This window comes from Typopeltis vanoorti, chromosome 16 (genome assembly GCF_054136105.1).
Source record: "Typopeltis vanoorti isolate ZY-2024b chromosome 16, IOZ_Tvanoo_1.0, whole genome shotgun sequence".
Classification (NCBI taxonomy): domain Eukaryota; kingdom Metazoa; phylum Arthropoda; class Arachnida; order Uropygi; family Thelyphonidae; genus Typopeltis; species Typopeltis vanoorti.
Window position 1 is genome coordinate 98,711,771 of NC_143564.1, and position 26,227 is coordinate 98,737,997.

Here is a 26,227-nt window from a genome sequence, read left to right on the forward strand (position 1 = left end):
CTATTCCCATTTTTATCCGACAATATCATTCTTCCACAGTCATTTCTCCTCTTACTGGCCACATAGCTAAAAAATTCCCTAGGATTCTGAATGATATAATCACGTAATCACAAGAAAGATATTTATTTAACCAAATATTTCGGTCTGGAAATAGCAGACCATCGTCGGTGGTATTACAAGAACAGTTTAAAAATATATATATACAAGCTAGAATACTAACAATAGATCGTTGAAATTAGAACATGCCGCGTGATGTTATATCACTAAGTATGAAACGAAATATTTTGAAGTAGAAACATGATTGAATTTGCTATAAAAAAAAAAAAAAAAAAAAAAAAAAAAAAAAAAAAATTAATGAGTAATCTTGATTAGGCTTTCCCAGATTTTTGATATAGATATGCAGTCATTACGATTCAGGTTGGGATGATGGAGCAAGGCCTCCACGCTTTCCTTGAACAAACGTTCGAACCTATATATGATTTAACAGCTACGTATTCTCCTATTAACAAATTGTCTTCTCATTTTCCTTCTCCTAAAGACAAACGCTCAACTTCATCTCTTCCTGGAGTTTATCAAATTCCTTGCAACTGTGATCTCTCTTACTTTGGACAGACTGGACGTTCTCTTGAAAAAAGAATCCAAGAACATCAATCATCCATTCTTCACAATAAACCTGAAAAGTCTGGTTTGGCTCAACACGGGATTGAAACTGACCACAGCATCCTTTGGTCCAAAACGCGCCTCTTACATAGATCCCGTTATAGGTTCGAACGTTTGTTCAAGGAAAGCGTGGAGGCCTTGCTCCATCATCCCAACCTGAATCGTAATGACTGCATATCTATATCAAAAATCTGGGAAAGCCTAATCAAGATTACTCATTAATTTTTTTTTTTTTTTTTTTTTTTTTTTTTTTTTTTTTTTTTTATAGCAAATTCAATCATGTTTCTACTTCAAAATATTTCGTTTCATACTTAGTGATATAACATCACGCGGCATGTTCTAATTTCAACGATCTATTGTTAGTATTCTAGCTTGTATATATTTTTTTAAACTGTTCTTGTAATACCACCGACGATGGTCTGCTATTTCCAGACCGAAATATTTGGTTAAATAAATATCTTTCTTGTGATTACGTGATTATATCATTCAGTCTTATGTCGCAAGTATCCTTAAAACAACAAATCCCTAGGATTCTCTTTGGATCTTAGGGCCAATCTCCTCTCATATTCCAGTTTCGCTTTGCTTACCACACTAGTCACTCTTCTGGCCTGTGTCTTATATTCTTCATGCATCTTCTCTTCACCTGTCTCCTTAAATCTCTTCCATAGCCTCTTTTTTGCATGCAATTCCTCTTTAATATTGTTTGTCATCCACTTTACTCCAAATTGTGTCCTCTTCTTCACTCGTGGCATACAACTTACCATTTCTGCTAACAAATATTCTTTCACAATTTCCCACACATTAATGATATCCCGGTCTTCCAATTCCTCTCTCCATGAAACTTCCAAAAGTTGATGTCTAAGACTATTATAATCACTTGCTTTATAATTCCACATAAGTTCCCGCTTCTTTGATACTCCTGCATGTCTATTCATTTTCCAAGTCAAAACCATATGGTCACTCTCTCCAACTGGTGGGAGAGATGTCATCTCAGTTATTATCAACTCTTCTGATGCTATAACCAAATCTAAAACTCTTGAACCTCTTGTTCCCTCTGTTACATGTTGCCTAAGATATTTGTCCCTCAAGAATTCTAGAAATTCCATTCCACTATTGCTGCATGCATCTTCGTCTCTCCAATTTCTACTACTGTAGTTAAAATCTCCCATAACAATCATTCTTCTTGCACTTGCCAAACTTTACTTTCAACATCTCCTGGTCCCCATCCTCTGTGCTCCTGGGTCTGTAACAACACCCCACTAAATATCCTGTCTTACTCACCTCTACCTCACACCATATGCTCTCAAAATCATTTGTCTCACTGCCTTCCAAAACCTCCACTCTTAGAGGACATAGGTCGTCACTTCTCATAAGCAGTACCCCACCACCACGCTTTCCCCTGCTATCCTGCCAAAAAATGCTGTACCCAGTGACATCTATTCCTGTTATTATATCCTCTTCTGTCAACCACGTCTCAGTGATCCCGATAATTTTTGGCCAGGCTGATGCTATCTGCATCAACAATTCCACTCCCTTCTTCCATATACTCCTGGCATTAGTATAAAGCATATAAATGCCATTGTTTCTATACCCAGCATTATCCCCTCTAGACTCCGCTGGGCTCAGTTACCTGAATGTCGTCTCCCTTCTCCCAAGTATCCATTTCCACAGGAGGCCACTCCCTGCTATCATCCTCCCTGGGACACACTGACTCGTTCAGAACAGCAATCTCTCCAGATGCCTACGTCCTTCCTCATTCAAATTTAAACGGTCTCTCGCATACAATTCCTCTCTTTCCTCAAACGCACTCCAAGCATCCATATATAGCAGTCCTCTCTTGTCACACATTATAGCTATTATGTCATTCAATATTACTGCTCTTCTGCTCAGCTCATTATTATCATACCTAGGCAACACGCACAGTATTTTTCCTCTCTCTGTCTTCTTCCATACAGCCTCAAGCAAAAATCTCATATCTCTTGCTGCACGACTTACATTACCACTCAAGTCATTTGTTCCTACCATCATAATCATCTCATCCACCCTTTCACCTCTCTTAATTGCCATAGCCACCCTTTGTATTGTTCCTCCTGGAAAACACTCCTCACGCATCCTATCTTGAACACCATGGATCATTGAGTCGCCATACATTATAGCTCTTACCATTCCCTCTCTCCTATTGTTTCCATTCTCTCCTCTTCTTTCATTCCCATAGGGCTCTCTCATTCCCTCTCCTCTGCTGCTTTTATCTCTTCTAGCATTCCCATACCTCTCTCTCTCTCCTACTACTGTTTCCATTCTGTCCTCTTCTAGCACTCCCATTCATCTCTCTCATTCCCTCTCTCCTACTGTTTCCATTTTCTCCTCTTATAGCACTTCCATATCCCTCTCTCATTCCATCTCTCCTACTGTTTCCATCCTCTCGTCTTCTAGCATTCCCATACCTCTCTCTCTCTCTCTCTCTCATTCCATCTCTCCTACCGTTTCCATTCTCTCCTCGTCTAGCACTTCCATATCTCTCTCTCATTTCATCTCTCGTACTGTTTCCATCCTCTCGTCTGCTAGCATTCCCATACCTCTCTCTCATTCCCTCTTTTCTACTGTTTCCATTCTCTCCTCTTCTAGCACCACCATATCTCTCACTCATACTCCCTAAATTCTCTCTCTCTCTCTCCTACTCTGATTCGCCTTGCATTTATCTCTTCCATTCTCCTAATCTTATCTTTCATACTTCAGCTCTCATTCACAAGACATTCCACCTCCTCTTTCAGCTCATCTATCTCCCTCTGCAAGTCAGTCACTCTTAATCTAAATTCATTCTCCCAAACAAAACCATCTCCTAAACTTTCACAGTCACTCACACCTTCCACACTATCAACTATTATTTTCTCATTCATATATATCTTTTTTTCATTCTCTCCTATCACACTACTTGTCTTCCTACATTCATTCCCCATTCCTGGAGCAACAAGGTCGGATATCGATATTTCTAATGCACTTATTTCCTCCAACTGCCTGCATTTTGCGCACATACGCTCTCCACTCTCTTTCACAAGCCACATATCCAATTCCCGAGATATATACTGCCGCAAGTACTGCATGCCACAAAGTCCTTTATGATATTGCTTATAATGGAGTTCTTAAATGGCAGAGGACTTACCGATACGCCACTTGCGACTGCAGCTGAATCCGCCATCATTCCTTACTGCCGAGTAGCATAATCTTTAATAATTATTCAATTAATAAATTCCATTCAATAAATAAGAAAAAAAAAAGTACAAACAATTACAAGCAAAATAAAACATTTAAGTACACTAAATATAATTAAATAAAATGAAATATAACTAAATACAGTAATGAAAACTTAGCTTCGTTTTGTCTTCCACTGTTATGCATTCGATTCTGACGGTAACCAAAATATATTATATCGCAACAGCAACTAACTTCCAAAAAACAACCACTGAAGTACACTCGTCTTCAGAGAAACAATTTAGCACTCAAAAACGTAGAAAAAAATGGACTATTCATCGATTAAAAATCACTTTCTTCTGCACAGCTCAAATTCACCGCCATGTGCTATGGCAATGTGTATGTGTGTGCAAAAACACATTTTCATTATCCAAATATACCTATTCCACCTTCACAAGTTATATTCCTAAGCTAACAATGAATTTGAATAATGAATTTACTTATAAATATCAAAACAAGATCATAAAATATATTTATTGGTATTTACCTTTTCTATTCCTTCTATAAAGGCACGTGTGGCAAGTACCCCAGGGCCATCCACTGTCTTTCCATCATCATCAGGTCCCCAAGAAGCACTATAGATATCGATATGCTGAGGATTGAGACTAAGAGATTGTGCCTCTACTGCATCTGTTACATCACCATCTAACATTCTGACACCTTAATAATAAAATATTTTACTGATAACTATTTCAAAACTGATATGTGTTTTAAATATTAAAAGAATATTATTTCTGAATGTTACCTCATTTGGAAATGAATTTTATTTTATTATTATTATTATTATTTGACACCTCCAGTGAGTCCAAAGACTCATCGAGGGAGAGTATGCCAACAGCATCGAATGACCTAACCCCTTCCAACTACAAACTGCGCTCAAACTTGCTTAACTTTTTTTGTAAGCCATTAGTAGCAGAGGCTTTCCAGAGGTACTTTACAAGATGCATATCGGGACTTTGTGCTTTCCCATTTGCACAAACTATGTTGCCATAGTTCTATCAAGATGACATGGCGAGTAGTGTTAATAGTCAACTGAATCGTTCCATAGAAACACAGTATGCACAAAACAGACTAGTCCAGGTTCAATGGTTTTTTGTTTTAGTTTTTTTTCTACAATTAATTTTTATATTGTCTGGAAATACCACTCTAGAGACCAAACATGGTACTTTTTTATAGCCACTTCAGACCTCCAATAATGAAACCTGCATTATGTATATCTGTTTAATCAAATGAGGCATTACATCTAAATGTTTAATCATATCAAACATTTTTTAATTATTATTATTATTACAGAGATAGATAGATAGATAGAGAGAGGGAGAGAGAGAGAGAGAGAGATAGGATGTATAATTGTTATTGGACCTGCTGGCCAATTGGCCAATATATTCATTGATTATCATGGTGTCTTAAAGAAGTTTCACTCCTGTTCATATGCTGCTTATTTTACTTCTCAAATTCATCCAGCTACATATTCCAGTCACCACAAAAAAAAAAAAAAAAAAAGTGTCAACCACACTATTACTGAACCTGAACTTCAAAAATGATTTCATATTTTTTCCCATTACCATTTACTGAAAACAATACCTATTCTATAAGACTTCTCCAACTTTTTTTCTGTAATATACCCTCCTTTTTTTTTTTAAATTGTTTTGCACAACCTGCAAACATAGTTCTATAATATATAAATTGATCTTTAGTCAATATTCTGATACAAGAATAATTAAAATTTTGACTACAGTTGTCAAAATGCAGTTAAATAAGGGGGGGGGGGGGAGAGAGAGAGAGAGAGAGGAGGCAAAGAATTTGCTTCCTCAGTCTCTTGAGATGCAGTTTTCTCTTCTCCCCTTCTCAAATATTCATCCTACCAATATAATGTAGCTTGCAATGTTACTAAGTGCATGGATTGATATTATAGATCTTCTGATTTCAAATACAAGTTCGCACACTTATAACATTAAACCATAATCTATTTTCATCTACACACAATAGTTTATTCATATCCAACTGAAGTTTAACTAGTCATGCCTTATTTTCCCCTATAACTCTGCATTATTAGTCAACAACTCTATATCCCCCTTTCAAACATGACATATCACTGTTCAATTAAACAGCAGCAGTCAGATACAGAATCCCACTGAACCACCATCTTTAAATTCTTTCACTGTTCCGAATAGTTAGTGTAACCGTTCTCCAGCCAAAAGGCTGTGGGTGTTTGAATCCCGCTGTGGGCATGGATGTTTGTGATTATTATTATTATTATTATTGTTCCGGGAAACTCCAAGGAGTCGACACACTCATCGAGGGAGGCCCTAACATCATGTCAAGAACAACTATTCAACATTCATACAGTATCTATCATACCTTGCCATGAACTCATTCACGGTCGTAGCACCCACAACAGACTCTGGAAGCTTATTCCACTCATTTACCACTCTCCAAGTAAAGAACCTAGCTCTAACACCCTTGTCAACCACGCTCTTGCCCAGCTTCCATGCATGGCCCCTAGTCCTCCCACCACCAATCATATTTTCAAAAATATCTTCTGGATCAATCTTATAAAAACCCTTCAGTAATTTGAATGTCTCAATCATATCACCCCCTCCTTCGCCTATCGTCCAATTTCTGCAACCCACAAATCTTCAACCTATTCTCATAAGGTTCATTCCACAGACATGCTATCATCTTGGTCACTCGTCTCTGGACCCTCTCCACTTCCTCCCCATCACGAAGAAACCCTCACCCATAACTGGGCACAGAAGTCCAGATGGGGTCTTATCAAGGCTCGATACAGAGGAACAACAACTTGTTCGTCTCTGCATGTTAAAGTATTTTTCAGAAGCCAAGTGATTTGGTGAGCTGTTTTAGTTACTTTTGCAATGTGCCCCCTAAACTTCAACTCCCTATCCACCAACACTCCCAAATCCCTGGCCTCATCAATCTCCCGGAGTATGGTTCAACCAATGCGATATACTGCTGCTATTCTTTTCACCCCAAAGTGCATAACCTTACACTTTGCCACATTAAATTGACATCCATTTTTCCTAGCCCAGTCCTCCAAACTATCCAAATCATCCTGTAAAATTTTGACATCCTGTGCACTCACAATTGCTCTACCCAACTTTGCATCATCAGCAAACAAGTGAACACTTCCTCTCAGATCCTTTCCAATATCATTGATGAACAAATTGAAAAGCAGTGGTCCAAGAACAGAGCCCTGTGGCACTCCACTAGTCACAAGACGTCTTTTAGACTCCACTCCTGAATAAACCACTCTTTGATATCTCTCCTTCAACCACCCTCCTATCCATCTCACCAACCCTATATCTATACCCATCTGCTCCAGTTTTCTGATTAGGGTTCCATGTGGTATCCTATCAAAGGCCTTGGAAAGGTCCAGTAGTATCACTGTAAACCCATTACCCGTATCCAGTTCAGCCGTCACTGTGTTATAAAACGTGAGCAAGTTACTGAGGCATGATCTACCCTTCACAAAACCATGTTGTCCTCCATACAATATCCCATTTTCATCTATCCAATCCTGTATTCTTTTCTTGACTAATTTCTCTAAGACCTTGACAATGATTCCTGATATGCTAATCGGTCGGTAATTTACAACAGCAGTCTTGGAACCTCCTTTATGCAGTGGAACTATTTTCCTCTCTTTCCACCCTCTCGGGACTAACCCAGGGTTAGTCTGCGATCAGATTGTCTGTGAAAATCCTAGTGGTGGTAGTAGGCGGTACAAAACATTGGTGTAGATTATAATGGTAGTTGCGGTTCGTTGTAGTTGGTGGATTGAGTGCTGGAGACAGAGAGTTGTAGAGTAGGTACCCTCCCTCGATGAGTTGTTAGACTCCTTGGAGGTGTCATGTAATAATAATAATAATAATTATAATAATAATAATAATAATAATAATAACATACTACTCCTTGATAGTATACAGAGGTGGTAGTGTTTTTTCCCTCCTGGAAACCCAGGTTTTTCATCCCACAAAGTAGGCAAATCAGCTATTAGAATACACATAATTAACAGACTTAATAACACTGGCCTCATAGCCTGAGTTGCTGCATGTAAATTCAAATAAACCAAACCAAATATTGACAGCATTTAGATATTTAGATATCCATGCCACTAATTTATTATTAATCCCAACCATTTATTATTATTATTATTATTTTCCTGACCTCCATGAAGTCATAAGAATCATCACGAGAGGTCAACATTAGACGCCACAAAGTCTATTGCATCACTCCTTAAACTCGTCCATTGGTTGCACTTTTACCGCCCTCTCGGGTACTTTTATCATGCATTACTATCAGTTTCCATGCAAAAATAATTTAGTTCCAACCCTCTTATTCACAAATTCCTTTTGCAACTTCCAGGGATGATCCCGTGACCCTGTTTCTTCCCCTCATTCTTCTATATAAAATATTTCCCCAGTGTCAATTCCATAATAACCTTTCAACAGCAGCTTAAATGTTTCAGTTATATCCTTCCCCTTTGCTATTCACCAAACTCTGTAGTTTGCATGCCTTCAGTCTAGGTGCTATTCTGCTGGAGGTTATTATGAAGTCTTGTAAATGTCAAAGCTGTATAACTGAGATAAGACCTCCACATACCCTTTAAAGGAATGTGGAGAACCGACCAGGGCTTCTGACCTAATATCCAATCCTCACCTTCTCGTGGTGCACCCTGTTGGGTATCTACTTGGATACTGAATGAACGAGGATGGGCTGGCAATTTGGGATTTAGCCCACCAAATTGTATTCTTATTGGTTAAACCAAAATAAAAAATGATGGTACAACATGACAAAATTTCATGCCGGCTGGGGCGTCGCCTGGTTAAACAAGGCCCCCATTGTTTTCGCCAGAGAACCAGAGGGAACAGCGAAAAGTCAGCTACTGGAACAAATCTAAAAACAAATCCCAACTCAGCATCACCAGAGTTAAAGATCGGTACTATCAATGTAAGAAGCCTGAATGGCAAAGAAATGGAGCTAGCTGAAGAATTAGATAAGTACCAGATCGACATAATAGGGGTGACTGAAACAAAAAAGACCAAAACTAGAGAGATCTTTCTGAGCAATAAATACAAAATGTTATATTCAGAAAATAACAATCAAGGAAAAGAAGGAGTTGCCATAGTATTCAACACAAACTACGAAGCTAATCTTCTTGAATGGCAGGCAGTCTCAAGTAGAGTGATGTGGGCAAATATGAGAATGGGGAACTGGACAATGAGACTTATTTGTGCCTATGGTCCCACAGAAGGTTCTACTAAGGTAGAAGTGGAGGAATTTTTTGATGCTTTAGAAAAAGCAACTGACACAATGAAAAAGGAAAAGTTGGTCCTTGTTGGGGATCTAAATAGTAGAGTAGGAAATGATTGTGAGACATACAAAAATATTTTGGGAAAATTTGGAGAAAAGAGCAAAGCTAACAATAATGGCAAATATCTGTTGGATTTCTGCTCAGGACATGGACTGGTTATTACTAACACCATGTTCCAACATAAAAATGTGCACAAATTCACATGGAGAGAAGAGGCTAGGAATAAGAAAACTCTCACTGACTATGTTATTGTTGATAGTGATGTTTTCTCCCTGGTGCAGGACACCAGAGTGTACAGAGGATTTGAAATTGGAAGTGATCACTATTTAGTCTTGAGCAGGATAAAATTGAATTTCATATTGAAAAGAATAACATGTAAGAAAGTTTTAAAGCGAATAAAAGTTGAGCAGCTCTCAGATGTGAACTGTAGACTAAAATACAGAAAGATTATTGAAAAAAAAAATGAAAGAGTTTGAGAACAGGAATCAAACCTTGGAGATTCAGTGGCAAACTCTGAAGAAAACATTGATTGATTCTGCCAGAGAGGCATGTGGTGAGGTTGTCTGCAAGGATAAAAAAAAATCAGAACTCCCTGGTGGACACAGGAAGTTAAAGAGGCAGTGAAGGAAAAGAAGTAAGGATATCAAAAGTTCCTGTCAAATAAGTCAGCTTGTTCTCTTAGAGAATACAGAGACAAATGCAAAAATGCTAAACACTGTGTAAAACTAGCTAAACAAAAGTCATGGGAGGACTTTGGCAAGAATATAGAAAATAAATATCAAGAAGGTGGCAAAATATTCTGAAGGTTGTTGAAGAAGCTTAGGAATGGAGGAAAGAGTGCTGTAAAAGGGGTTAGAGATATAAAGGTGACATGAAAACGGGAGAAAAAGATATCCTTGAAGTATGCAGTAATTACTTTGAAAAACTGCTAAATGAAACAAGCAACGATGACAGCACAGTGGTAAAAAACAGACCAGGTGTGCAGTCAGGAATACATATCCATACTTGAAGTACAAAAAGCCATCAACAGTTTGAAATGTGGAAAGGCAGCAGGAGTAGATGATATTCGACCAGAAATGTTGAAGTATGGTGGTATAAAAGTCTTACAGTGGCTGCACTGCATAGTTCAGAGAGCCTGGACAGAGGGATGAATTCCTGATGATTGGAGCAGAGCTCTCATAGTACCCACATATAAAAAGGGAAATAAAACTGAATGTGAGAATTACAGAAGTATTTCCCTACTGAGTGTTCCTGGCTAGATCTATGCAAATATACTTGAGAAACGGTTGAGAAGAATTGTGGAAGAAAAGCTGGGTGAAGAACAAGCTGGATTCAGGCCAAATAGAGGCTGTCAGGATCAGATCTTCACTTTACGACAAATAGTCGAGAAAGCATGGGAATATAACAAAGATCTGTATTTAAGTTTTGTCTATTTGGAAAAGGCATATGACAAGGTGCCAAGAGAGAGGCTATTCAATACGCTGCAGTTATATGATGTGAATGGGGCATTATATCAAGCAATACTTAGTCTTTATTTGAGTTGTAAGTCAGCAGTTAGAATTGAAGGAAGTACAGGAAGATGGTTTAATGTTAAATCTGGTGTGAGACAAGGATGTACATTATCCCCTCTGTTATTCATTATCTACATGGATCAAATTATGAAGGAAAGTGGTATTAAACATGACATCAAAATTGGAGATGTTAATGTCAGCTCTTTGCTTTATGCGGATGATGTTATACTTCTAAATAAATCCGCTACAAGTCTGCAAGATTCTCTGATTAAATTGAATAGCTATTGTAATAGATATGGTATGAAGGTCAGCAATAAAAAGACAAAGACAATGAAAATAGGCAGAATCATTGAAAATGTCAACTGTGTTGTTAATGGAGAACCTGTGAAACAAGTAAAACATTTCAGCTACTTAGGCACGATTTTTACTGAAGATGGTAAATTAAATATAGAAATAGACAACAGAATCAGCAAAGCTGGTATGATGGGAAGCCATTTGAATAAATTCATATGGAATAAGAGAGAAATTAGTCGGAACACTAAATTAGCTGTATACAAGACAGTGTTCAAACCGGTTTTAACTTATGGATCTGAGAGCTGGTTCAGAAGTAAAACACTTGACCAAAGACTAGAGACTGCAGATATCCTGAGAAAGATTATAGGCGTGAACAGATGGCATCAATGGCAATATCATATTAAAAACGAGGATATTAAGAAAGAACTTGACATTGTCAGCATCCAGGAATGCGTTAGCAGAGCTAATCTCAGGTGGTATGGTCACTTATATAGAATGGGAGAGAAAAGATTAGCAAAACAAGTGTTCTCTGCCAGGTTGGCAGCAAAACGACCCAGAGGAAGACCAAGATATAGGTGGATTGATACAGTACAAAGTGCCTTAGACGATAGAAATATAAGATCTGATAATGTTGGAGTCTTGACAAGTAACATACTGATTTGGAGGAAAATTGTAGATAGGAAGTTAGTAATGATGTAATTTTTTCATGAGTACTATCATATCCTGTACACCCCTTGAGGGTACATGGCAGGAATTTGATGATGATGATGATGATTATTACGGGACACTTCCAGGGAATCCAAAGACTCAGTGCACCTACTCTACATCTCTATGTCTCCACCACTCAATCCACCAACTACATTAATGCCATCTACTGCCTGCCACCACTAGTATTTTCAAAGACAATCACAAACATCCAAGCCTAGTAGGATTCAAACCTGCAGCCTTTTGACTGGAGAGCAGATATGCTAATCACTCAGCCAACCAGACTGGCATATCATAATGAAGCAATTTCTCTACTAAAACTCAATTGTTACTTCATTATAAACTGTGACTGGATTACAAAAAACAATATTTCCTTAATAAAGTTTCATTGTTTTCTATCATTAAATTTCATATCATTATCTACCCAACTCTTGATACCATACTTACTCTCAAGAAATAAAATGGCTTATAATTCATGTTTCCTCCGTAACAGAATTATCACATCACATGACAGTGTCAGAGTGAATGCTTAAACAACCAGATTAAAGGAAATGCATGTCTATGTGTGTATGCTTCTATCCCATTCAATTCAATTGCGTTTTTACATCAGATTTTTGTACAACACCTTTAGCATGTGGTGATAAGGGTGCAGCTTCAAATTATAGGCCAATCTGTATATCTGGAGTTGTGGTGAAGGTACTGGAGAGATTGATGAGAAGTAGGATACTGAAATGGGTTGATAGCAGCAGTATTCTCGTTCTCTGTGGTTATCAGCATGGGTATGCTAAAGGGAGATCACTTTACTAACTTAATTATATACTATAACAAGGTGACAAATACGTTGGACAGGGGAGATGCATATACAGTGGTGGACCTGAATTTTGCAAAAGCTTTTGATAGACTGCCACACGACAAACTGTTAAATAAATTGAAACAAATGAGACTGGGTAACAGACTTCTGGGTTGGATCAGTGACTGGCTGTCAGATAGGTATCAGAAAGCTGTATCCAGTGGTGCAGTATCCCGAAAGAAGAAGGTCACTAGTGATGTACTGCAAGTGTCAGTTTTGGGACCATTGTTGTTCAATTTGCATGTTAATAATATTGGGAATGGTTTAACATGTGATATGTAGCTATTTGCAGATGATGCAAAATTGGGGAGTTAAGTGGTGGGCAGGTAAATGGAACTATCAGTTCAATGTTGCGAAGTGTAAGGTTTTGAGATTTGGTAAGCAATGATGGGATGCAAAGTATATGCTTGGTGGGGAAACTTTAAAGGAAGTAGAGGAGATGAGAGATCTAGGTGTGATAGTGGACAAGGACCAGAAATTCAGGGGCCACATTGAACAAGTTGTAAATGGCAATGATGTGGAGGATCCTGACATGCAGAAATAGAGAGGTTATGATGCCATTGTATAAAGCCTTGATCAGGCTTCATATCAATTATTGTGTACAGATTTCGTTGCCAGGTTTTCATGTGGTGAATATATGTTGGAAAGGTTCCGGAGAATATTCACAGTGGTCTTTGGAATGTGGAGTATGGGGACAGATTGAGAGAATGTAAGTTGCACTCGTGAACAACAGGAAGGGGGGGGGGGTTGATTAAGACATATAAGCTAGTGAGGGGTTGTTATCAGGTTGATATGGAACAGATTTTTCATAGAATGGGAGAGGAGGGGGGAGGCAAAACAAGAGGCCATTGCTGGAAACGTGAGTGGAATGTATTACCTGAGTGTGTTGTGAAAGTAGACACATTGAATCAGTTTAAAGCATGGTTGGATGAACATTGCGTGCAATAGTCTGTATCCCCCCCCCCAAGATGAGTCTCTGACTCCATGGAGGTCAGATGATAATATAATAATAATAATAACATTTCTAGCTCATCTGCTTCTATTTTCTCATGAATTCCCTGTACAGCATCAGGTATCATTTCAACCAAATATACTACTCAAGTGGTAGTCTGGCCATCAACAGTCACTCTTCCTTTTACTTACCACCAAATATCTTTTTGTCTGACTTCTCCCTACAATTCTTCTGCATCATATTCTTTTTATATGCAACTTTTTCTTAATGATATCATTGATCTATTTTGACTTTGTTTAGATTTACTTAGTTTAGATTTATCACTAGAAGGGAAAGAGTTCAGTGATGTGCAATATGTGGGAAGGGAAAAAAAACAAAGTTTTAAGATTAATTATTAACAATTTATTAGCAAAATTTAACAAAAGTTTTTGTTAGAGTTGGTAGTGATTGAGTGTGGTGTGTTTGCATATGCAATTTTTTGAGTTTAAAGCACTTTTTTAATACATATATTTTGTGTATTGTATAACTTCTTTCTCAATTATGGTGGCTGCCATATCTCTGTAATGATTTCTTGTCAACTAGCTGGCAAAGATCACATTTTGCAAAGTATAATACAAGATTTTGTAGCTTGCTGTGACTGTGACATGTATACCTGCCATCATTTAAAAATGTAGCAGGGAAGAGATGGAGTGCATATTTGAATGAAATGGAGACAATGGGAAGAGTTTGGTAATTCTGAGATTAGTATCTCAGAATTACCCTATAATTTTATTGTCAGGTATGGGACCACTGTCCCACTTACTGAAGGCTTGAAGTGGCTTGGAAAAGTTCCATGCTTAGTCTCTAGATCAGAATTTCCAGACCATGTAAAAAATAAATAAAAACATACAAAATATATATATATAGATAGATTAATAAAAATGAGGAAAAAAAAACTTAGTCCACCCATGATACAAATGTGCTATTAGGTTTATGGGTGGTAGCCACAAAAAAAAAAAAAAAAAAAAAAAAAAATCTCAGGTATCAGGGGCATTAATAGTGCTACTATGAAACGAGTGTTTGTCATTGTTATGTGTCATCCAATCATTTCTGACTCTTGGTGACCTTGAAAATAAAGGCTCTCCTTTAGCCTCTCATAATGGTCTGCTCTTTAGTTATCTTTAAACATATCCTCTCATCTTACCAAAATATGCTGCATGGCCATCTTCCCTGTCAAAATCACATGAGCACTTTTGAAAACAAGAGGCACGAAGGGGATTTTATTTACTTAGAAAATAATATGACATAAAGTTTCATTTGTCATATCCTGAGATCCTACCATCAAGTCAAGCACTTACATTCAACATCTCTCTCTCTCTCTCTATCTAGGTGGCCAAAGTGTTGCATGTACGTTCATACCACGCCTGCCTTCCCCCACCTTTCATACGTTTATCCACAAGGAAGGACTTAATTTTTTATATAGCTATATTCTCCAAGCTGAGAGCTATCTACAAATACTAGTCGTGTACGCGTAAGTGTAGTGATAAGTGATTTATGACGGTGCTCTTCTCCTGGTGTATGAGTTCCTATATATCTTCAATTTCGACGCCATAATTCCTTCTCCGATACCTGCATCCCCTCACCTGAGGCTATAGCCAGCGAAGGACTACCTGCCACGGCAACTGCACATTCATGTACTACCAAGGATTTAGCAATTCAAAGACTCCCTATGACTTCGGACCTGGAAGGAAGAGCAAAGTTCACCGGAGCTATGTACATGGAAAACAGGTCAGTTGATTCAAAATCTTGCGCTAATGTTGTATCTAATGAATATTCTATCGTCTCCCAAAACACTGATCTCACACACGAATGCCACATCAACCAGCAGTAAACCGATTAACGCAAAAATAACTACCACTGTTACCAACGTCATTTCCCGAGAAAATGGAATTGTTATTTTTGCCACCAAAGAAAACATTCCATTAGAAGATTATTTGATGGCGATCGCCAAAATTGTAAAACCCGCAAAAAATTGTAAAATTGTAAAACCCGCAAAAAATATTACTGATGCTTCCCACGTAGCTAGAACGGTGCAGGTATATTTTAGCCATATCTCATGGGCACAAATGGTACTGCAAAAAGGCGTCGATATCGGCGATTATCACTTCAAAGCAGCCCCAATAGCACTGGCCCCGACAAAAGTAACAGTATCAAATGTTCCTCCTGAAATTTCTCATCAACTCATCAGATTCATGTTATCAAGATACGGTTCTGTCAAAGGAAAAATATGCACATTGTCAGCAGCCACGAAGAAGCCCGAATTTCCCCATGTCAAAAGCTTTCAAAGACAGGCATTAATGCACTTTCCATATAACGACGCACTACATGACCTCCCGAAATTAATCAACACGGACATAAATGGGATAACCTACACTTTCTGCTTATCTTCCTCATCACAGTGCTTTTTCTGTCATGAAGATGGTCACATTAGGAAACAATGTCCCTATATTACCAACAGTTCATCAACAAACATCCCAGCCCAGAATAGCAAACCAGTTGAACAGAATAACATCGTACATGAAGAAAATCAAACCATGGGAAAAAGTAAACCAAAAATTCTCTCCCTATCACGAACTCAGAGGAAAGAAAATCCCGAACTGGAAAAGACAGCGCTCATGTCACTCTTGAACGCCTGCCAAGTAATGAGATCCAAGGCTTTGATAACGAAGTCTCACAGCACGAAAACACAGATACTCCCAACAGAGATGACAAGGACGAACTAATTAAAAGCAATCCTCAGATCCAGCAACCAACTAATTAAAAGCAATCCCCAGAATCACCAACCCAGCCTCCCACTAATTCAAAACCTCACTATAGAAGAAACTACTCAAAATGGCCTTTCATCACCTGCAGCCCAAGGAGAAACAGAGTTCCCAGATGATGAGGAAACTGTATTTCCACATGATGACCTACAAGAAGAGGAACCTGAGGGTGAACTTCCCCACACTGAGAGTCCCCTAGCCATGAAGCAGCTGTCATCCTTCATACAGAAAGTGTGAGGCTCTCCTCACAAGCTAACTATAGCCCTTAAAAACACCACAAGAATCCCAGAACTAATATCTCAACTTCAGGACCTACACTCGAAACTGAAATGTAAAAAGAGCAGAGTAGAGGTTAACAGGAGTAAGCGAATCTACCACCTAATTAATGGGCTGCAAACACAGTACCAGGACCAATATTAGATTAAACTTACAATCAAACTTTCATAAATCATAATGTCTATAAGCCTTTTCTCTCTCAACGCAAGAAGATGTGCCTCTGCTCTACGCAACAGAATAGTTCTTGACCAGGTACAAAAATATCATGTAGATCTAATACTTCTGCAAGAAACAAACATCAACTCCTCATCCAATTTATCCAGAAGATGGGCAGAGTGGCCTTATGACTTACAGCACTCTGTAACCCAACAACATCATGGAGCAGGAGTTAGCTTAGGTGTACATCATAGATCTCCCTACAAACTAAAAGTAATTGCTGATATATGTCTTGTATGCTCACATAATAGCACCCAGCCATAATACCCTGCATGTGTTCAGCATCTATATACCACAGCAGGATGCTCTGGCATTGCAAATCCTGGATTTCGTTCATAATCATCTTTCTAGTATAGACCAAGAACATATCATAATAGCTGGAGAATTTTAATTGCACTCTTGACCAAGAAAAAGACAGACTTCAGTGTGCTGAACATCATAGCCAATTAATAAACAAACTACAAACACTGGTAAATGATAATGAACTCATCGATGTCTTTCAGCATCAACATCCTGATAAGAAATCCTACACATGGAGGTCAGCAATCACAGCGACAAATAGGCCACTCTACCAAGCACAACTGGCCAGATACTACATTTCCAAACACACCTTGCCTCTAGTCAGAAACATCCCACACATCCCTTTCTACATGTCAGATCATTGCTTCGTCAAGCTGCAACTTTCATTATCTTTGGAAGCATCCAAATCAGGAAGTGCCTATTGGATCTTCAACAATACTCTCCTGAAAGATCCAGCTTATATAATAAACACTCAGGCTTTAATAACCAACCTCACTCACTCGAAAGTAGATACAGAACCAATGAAAACATGGTGGCCCCACTTACAATCACAAATAAAATCCTTTACGCAGATCTACAGTCACCAGAAAAATCAACAGAGGAACATTAGAATCCGACAACTTGAAGAACAGCTCAAGTATCTCCCAGAAGAAAGCCCTGAACATCATTCTGTCTTACAAGCCATGCAAAGAGAGGCAGAATTATCGGCAAAAGGTGCCCTACTTAGATCGTGGCATACACAAATAAATCTTTCAGACACCCCCACAAAATATTTTTTCTCTTTGGAAAAAAAATGCCAGGCAGCAAATTCCATCTCTGCTATCAGACTTCAAGATGACAGCATCACAGAAGATCCAAGTAAAATCACCTCTAAAATCCTACAATAATGCATACAGCACTGCAGGAACATCCCATCATGCCATTCACGAAATACTGAAAGAAACAAAAAAAAAAATCTCTGCAACAGATCGGAACCACTTAGACAACAAAATCATGCTAGATGAACTGAAAACCGCATGCACATCTTTGCCAAAGAACAAATCTCCTGGCCTTGAAGGTCTCACGTCAGAGTTTTTCCAAGTCTACTGGAATCAACTCAGACCACTTCTCCTCAAAACACTGCAAGAAGCCTACATCAATGGCCTCCCACAATCCGTCACGACCTCAGTAGCACGACTGATACAAAAGAAGGGAGACCACATGGATATCCGACACTGGCGTCCAATCTCCCTAATTAATACCGATTGCAAAATCATTTCCAAAGTTATAGCAAACCGAATAAAGCCAACACTGCCTGAAGTTATTGGCCAACATCAAACGTACTCTGTCCCAGGAAGATCAATACATGATAATCTACATTTAATAAGAGATCTCATCCACATCGCAAACAGCCAACATGAAAACCTAGCACTCGTCAGCCTTGATCAGGAGAAGGCTTTCGACAGGGTAGAGCACGAGTACCTTTATGAAGTTCTAAAGGCATTTGGCTATGGTCCTCTCATCATTGAAACAGTGCAATTGCTTTACAGAGATGCACACTTCTGTTTAAAAATCAACAACAGGCTCACTCGCACTTTGTCATACTCTCGAGGGATCAAGCAAGGATGTTCCCTTTCTGGTCAATTATACACACTGGCCATAGAACCCTTCTTAAAAAGAGTACATGACACCATCATCTCCAAACGAACCAGAATAATAGAGCCACATCAAAAAATTACCCTATCAGCATATGTCGATGATGTCACTGTAATAGTCCGAAATGAAGAAGAAATGACAGTAACTGAGGAAGCACACAGACTATATGCACAAGCCTCAGGAGCCAAATAAAATTCTGCAAAAACCATGGGCTTGTGGTCAGGCAGATGGAAGTCTAGAAATGATTCTCCGATCGAATGTACCTGGTCAAGTAAAGGACAAAGATACTTAGGTGTGCACCTTGGCAACACCAAAATATATAACACACTGAACTGGACACAGCTGCACAACCGTTTTAAACAGGTAAATGGAACAGCGTTTGTTCCATGTCTTCACTTAGAGGAAGAGTACTAATAGTTAACCAGATGGCTGTGAGTGTCTTATGGCATACCCTCAAAGTACTCACACCTCCTGAAGAATTTCTCTACCACATTCAAAAGGAAATCAAACGTTTCCTCTGGAACAAAACTCACTGGACAACATACCCTCAACTCTGCAAGGGAGGTCAAGGCCTGATTTCCCTTGAAAACAAGATTAGATCCTTCAGGATAATCCTCCTCCTAAAGACACTTCAATGCAATCACACTTATGTAACCACCTTCAATTACATCATGAAATCATCCACCAGAGGACTTACACTTTCCACAATCCTCTGAATGGCCAGTCCTGCACCATCTCCTCCTAAACTACCTCATTTTTACAAAGATGCTCTGCAGCGGTGGAAAAACACAGGACTTCATCACACACTTAAAGGATCAACAGAGTCAGCTGTACTTACAGAACCACTATTTTCGAACAGAAACATAACAAGTCTCACAACTGGCCAGCCTTTTCTTTTCCCTACATGGAACTGGGCAGGAATAAGAGTCATAGGGGACCTCTTAACCCAGACCCTAAAGTGGAAAGCATTCACAAGCCTACCAATGAAGAGCCCAAAAACTGAAAAGCAATATCAACAGCTGCAAGCTTCCATTATAAAAGCCTATCCAGATATCGTTACACCTCAGGAAATCCGTATTCCTTCTAGAAACTGCTCGGGGCCGATATTTCATCTTGTACAATATGAAGCCTCACTTCCAATTCTTCTCTCCAACTACAAGAAAATATACCACTTCCTCACAGTGTCTCCATCCTCGCCTTTCTTATATTCATCCTTAACCCTCTCATCTACAAGGCTGCATATGCCACTCAGTTTTCAGTGGGATCTGCCATATAAATCAAAGTGTGCCAAACCAGATTCCGACATACAGTGGAGACTATGGCATAACATCTTGTCAACTCCTTCTAAGCTCTACAAATTTCAGCTAAGAGAAAACGGATCGGTGTCTATTCTGTGACATTTCAGGTACCTTGGAACACACATATCTAACCTGTCCTGCAAACAAAGTGATAATCACCTATGCCTTGAATACTGCCTCTAACTACACACACAGCCAACAAGACTACTGGAATTTAGTCCACACAGAAGAAAACAGACACAGAACATGCAATTTCCTCTTCATCTGCACTAAGGCCATCATCTACAGCTTCTACCTAAAACAGACAAGAAATAACCAGCACCCATCCATCACTGAAACTGCATAAACCCTCATGTATATCCTCCGTCGGAAACTAAAAAGCAGGCTTTTATTGGAACTTGAATACTTCAAAGAAACAAGAAATGTCGCGAAATTCATAGAGGAGTGGAATCCAACTGGTACCCTATTCTGGATTGACAATGACAATACGCTTCATCTGAAAGATAACTCAGACTGAAACTGAACTGTAAATTTTGAATGCCTAATTTGAATTCATTTATTGCATTCTCTATTGTATACCTGAAAGGAAAATGTTTCTTTCTCTGTAATATATATAATTATAATATGTAAATAGTCCTTGTTACCTATCGTCTAATGTATATTTTAACAAGTTAAATAAAAATAAATAAAAAATAAATAAAAAAATCAGATTCCCAATTAGTTATCTTTAAACATATCCTCTCGTCTTACCAAAATATGCTGCATGGCCATCTTCCCTGTCAAAATCGCATGAGCATTTTTGAAAACAAGAGGCACCAAGGGGATTTTATTTACTTAGAAATCATCTGCCATATAAATCGAAGTGTGCCAAACCAGATTCTGACATACAGTGGAGACTATGGCATAACATCTTGCCAACTCCTAAGCTCTACAAATTTCAGCTAAGAGAAAACAGATCTGTGTCTATTCTGTGACATTTCAGGTACCTTGGAACACACATATCTAACCTGTCCTACAAACAAAGTGATAATCACCTATGCCCTGAATACTGCCTCTAGCACTTGTAACTACACACACAGCCAAGAAGACTACTGGAATTTATTCCACACACAGAAAACAGACACAGAACATGCAATTTCCTCTTCATCTGCACTAAGGCCATCATCTACAGCTTCTACATAAAACAGACAAGAAATAACCAGCACCCATCCATCACTGAAACTGCACAAACCTTCATGTATATCCTCTGTCAGAAACTAAAAAGCAGGCTTTTATTGGAACTTGAGTACTTCAAAGAAACAAGAAATGTCGCGAAATTCATAGAGGAGTGGAATCCAACTGGTACCCTATTCTGGATTGACAACGACAATATGCTTCATCTGAAAGATAACTCAGACTGAAACTGAACTGTAAATTTTGAATTCATTTATTGCATTCTCTATTGTATACCTGAAAGGAAAATGTTTCTTTCTCTGTAATATATATACTTATATACATATAATATGTAAATAGTCCTTGTTACCTATCGTCTAATGTATATTTTAACAAGTTAAAAAAAATTTTTTTAATTTTTTTAAAAATATCAGATTCCCAAGCAGCCTTCTAAGAAACTCCTTTTTGATATTTTCTTTGCAATCACTGTCCATATAGATAAAATCTCCTATGATGATACTCCTCCATTTTCCTACCCATCCATCCTTGTTCATGAATATTTAAAACATAAAGACATGCATATTTTGTTGGGATCCCAGCATAAGTTTGCATAAAAGGCAACATTTCATTGAATGCGAGGACAAAGTTTTTGCTTACATGCCTACCATTTCTCTCTAATGTTACTAAGAAGCCTTATTGTGAACCTATGTTTAACATTCATGCATTGCTTGTATTGATTTTATCTGTAACAACACAGGATTCTACTATGTGCTTATTCTTTATTTGCTGTCCTGCTAATGTTGCTTGGAAAGTTCACAAAAAGCAACTATTTAATAAACATGCATTGCTATATTGATTTTTTTTCTATAGGATATGCATGGTTTTCAAGCATTTGCTTAAGTTTACCATGCACTGATGTTTTCTGAATTCATTCTTTTTATGCTATAAACTAGTTATCCGCAGATAATCTTTTTATACTTATGAAAGTAATGTTTGAACTTAAAAAAAAAAAAAATTGCTAGATATTTCCTTTATTTGTGTGTCTCGATTCATATATCTTTTTGAATGGTATAGTTCTAGCAGAGGCTGATATTTTTTGTATAGCAAGAACAAATAACAGATGTCTAAACATGTGAGATATAGTGCTTATAATTCCCAAACTATGTAAACTTTAATGAAACTATTAAAGTTTACATAGTTTCGTGTATGTTAATTAAAAGAGCTGCATCAGGGCTGATTTTAAAGGAACAGCAGCTGATGAACTACATTTATGTCTCACCTCAGAAAAGATAAAAAAAAAAAAACTACTTGCATTTTGTTGAATAATATTTAAATTTTCAATTTCATTTCTTAAATTTCAAGGCATTTTTTCTCAACTGATAATTTACCCATTAATATCTTGATTCTCAATCTATTCAACTATTTTTTTTCTTTCTGTATAAGGAATCCTAATTTTTAAAACTTGGGAAGAATGAATTTATCACCATCATCATCATCATGAGCATTCCATGTAATCGAAAGACTCATCACAGGAGATCCACAATCTCATGCAAAAAGATCACCAATATCAATGAAATATCAAGGAAGCAGAAGATTACAAATGGGGTTCCATAGGGCTCAGTACTGGGACCTGTATTATTTAACCTTTATATCAATGGATTGCAAGGGGACATTCAGTTGTTTGCAGATGATGTGAAGCTGGGAAGGGTTATTAGTAATAGTGCAGATGTGGCAGCTTGGCAAGAGGATTTGAATAAACTAAACAGATGGGAAAATGAATGGGGATTCGGTTTAATGCAGCATAATGTAAAGCCTTGAAGTTTGGGATACATCAATGGGAGGCTGCATACTTGATGAACTACATTTATGCCCTTGGAGGAGCTATATTGGAGGAAGTAGGGGAGACAAGAGATCTGGGGGTGATGATCGATAGAAAACTGAAATTCAGGGAACATATTGCAAAGTAGTGATTGTAACCCAGAGGATTTTTGCAATACTGAGAACTATGCTGATCTGCAGAGATAAAAGAGTTATCATTCCATTGTATAAGACCCTGATCAGACCACACTTAGACTATTGTTCTCAAATTTGGTCCCCAGGATTTGAACAGGATAAATTCGCCATGGAAAAGGTACAGATGCAGATAACAAAGATGGTTTTAGGACTGTACAATGCTAGTTATGAGGATCAACTGAGGGAATGTGGACTGCAGAGTTTGGTAGATTGAAGAAGGAGAGGTGATATGATTGAGACTTTTAAACTGTTCAGAGGTAGTTACAGGGTTGACAGTGCCGAGTTCTTTCGCTTGGTGGAACAGAGAGAAGGAACAATGATAAGGGATCATCCCTGGAAGTTGCAAAAGGAAGCTGTGAGCAAGATGGTGAGGAGTGGTTTCTTTGCATGGAGGGTGGTGGAACCTGAATGCAATGTCTGATAGAGTGGTGAGAACAGTCAATGAGTTCAAGGAGCGGTATGATAAACTTTGTGTTTCCTAGGAAGGACCTCCCATGATGAGTTTCTTGACTCCATGGAGACCTGAATAATAATAATAATAAACCTATTTGTTTCCATGCCAACCCCACTCTCAGGAGATGCATTCCACCCACCAACCACTCTCCATACAAAAAATCTGCTCCTCATTTCTGGATTCATGCCCAAGACCGACTAAGCTGGTGAACGGTCGTGCTATCGGAGAGCTCCTGAGAGATTTGTGTTTTTTGTTGATTTATTGGTGTTTTGGATTCAATTTAATGGACTTAAGTGTTTAATTTTGGTATATTATTAGAGCTTTATTAACGTGGTTAGTGTACTAAAGTGTTTTATAACATAATCTATGTCGGAAGTCGCCGCTAGATGAATTCGTAATGAGTAGTGTTCGTGCAAGCTCCAGATAAGATAAGTATCATTTTCAGTTATCGATACAAATTACTTAATATTGTGTAGTTTTGTTTTATTTGCCTTGCGTATTTTAGTGCGTCTATTTTTGGTGTGTTATAACGTTTAATTTGACAAAACACGTTACAGATAAATATGGCACCTGTGCGTAGGAAAATGGCGGCCAGTAATGAAGGTTCGCCATCGTTATCAAAGAACGGTAGCATAAAAGAAATGAGTCAGTGTACTAGCTGTGAAATGTACGCTTTGCGGAGTGCGGTCGGAGTGTGGTTAGATGATGATAAAGGATTGAATGTGTGTAGAAAATGTAGGGAGAATGCGGAATTGAAGTGTATTTCGGATCGTGAGTGTGATATTTTTGTCAACCTTCAAAATGAAGGAAATAGGGATATGACATGAAACGGCAAAGTTGTACATGAAAATTGTGAGAGTGTGAATGTAGAAAGTGTGAATGATAGTATAAATGGTTTCTCAGAGAACAAAAAAGATGAGATAGATGCATTGAGTGAGATCGCGTTGTTGAATAGTGCGATAGAAAGAGCAAAACAGCAGCTAGAGTGCATGAACAAAAGTAGACTGAATGAACCAACCAATAATAAAAGGTATGACAGGAAAAATAGACGTATGAATGTGAACATGAACAAAATGAAGGATAGAGTGCTGTATGGAGACTCGTTAGTACGAGGTGTGTTAGTAGAGGATTTGACAAAATCGTACCAACCTGGTGCAACCATAAAGGACGTAACTGCGTCTATTAGAGAGCAAAAGGAAAGGGTGAAAGAAATGATTGTTGTGGCAGGTACGAATGATTTGAAAGGGGATAAAATGGAAATGATAGAAGACCTGAATGAATTGTTTGAGGTAGCAAAAGAAAAGAGTGAGAGAGTTAGAATAATTAGTCTTTTGCCACGGTATGACAGTGAAATGTTTAAAAGGAGGGCTATAATTGCAAATGACTTTATGCGTGGGTTATGTATGACGAGTGGTGTGGAATTTGTGGATGTGTGGAGTGAGATTGATGGGCGAAAGGATCTATATAAGATGGATGGCTTGCATTTGAATGGTTACGGTGTAAGAAGACTTGAGAAAGTGTTGCTGAATGTAGTGGATGTGCAAATTCAGGGAAACTAGATTTGTTAGGGGGGGTGGGTAGAGATACAGTCCTTATGGAGGCAGTTGAATGTAAGAATGAATATAATATGCCAGAGCAAATAAGGACAACAAATCAGAGTGGGATAGTTAATATAAGGCATCAAGGTAGGGTTGGGGCTAATGGGGGTCTTAAATTCATGTACACTAATACTAGGAGTATTAGGAACAAGAAGGAAGAGTTTTTGGCCATGGTTGGGGCACTTCCAGACCACAGGTTATAGGTATTAGTGAAACATGGCTGACTGTAGATGATATAACTAGTGGGATTGAATGTGATGGGTATAGTGTGTTCAGGAATGACAGAGAGAATAAAATGGGGGGAGGAGTATTGTTGATGATAGCTGATGAGCTCCAGCCAAGGAGAATAGAAGTTGAATTGCAGGATAGAGAAAAGAGCACATTTGAGGCCATTTGGTGTGAGATTGTGGCTAGCAGAACTAAATATACAATTGGGTGCTGCTATAGACCAGGTGATGGAAAAGATGGTGGTGACAGTATGCACAAGCAAATAGAAGAAATGGGTGGAAGGAGGGTGATTATTATGGGAGATTTCAACTATGGTCGCATTGATTGGAGTGAGGAGAGGACACACGGGAGGAAGGAACTGGATTTTATGCGGTTATTAAGGGATAACTATCTGCGACAGCATGTAATGGAAAATACTAGGGGTCAGAGAGTGCTTGACCTAGTAATTACATCTGAGGATTTGGCTGTAACAAATATGACCACATTGCCACCAATCGGTGAGAGTGATCATAGGGTCTTAACTTGGGAGGTGGCTAAAGGTGTAGAATTTTCAATTAAGACAGGGTACATGTGGAATTATCGGGCGGGAAAGTATGACAAGCTTAGGAGTTTGATTGCTTCAGTGCCATGGCATGTACAACTGCAAGGACTAGAAGTTGATAGTGCATGGGAGGTAGTTAAGAAGTGCTTGCATGAAGCAATG

The 26,227-nt window shown here is 38.3% G+C and overlaps 1 protein-coding gene across 1 annotated transcript in view; it reads right to left on the reverse strand.

Moving 5' to 3' along the window:
• LOC150098214 (furin-like protease 1, isoforms 1/1-X/2) overlaps positions 1-26,227 on the reverse strand; it is a 469,518-nt gene that overhangs the window by 169,975 nt on the left and 273,316 nt on the right. The window contains 1 exon segment of the mRNA XM_090405967.1: positions 4,397-4,569. Coding sequence (XP_090262093.1) covers positions 4,397-4,569 — 173 coding nt within the window.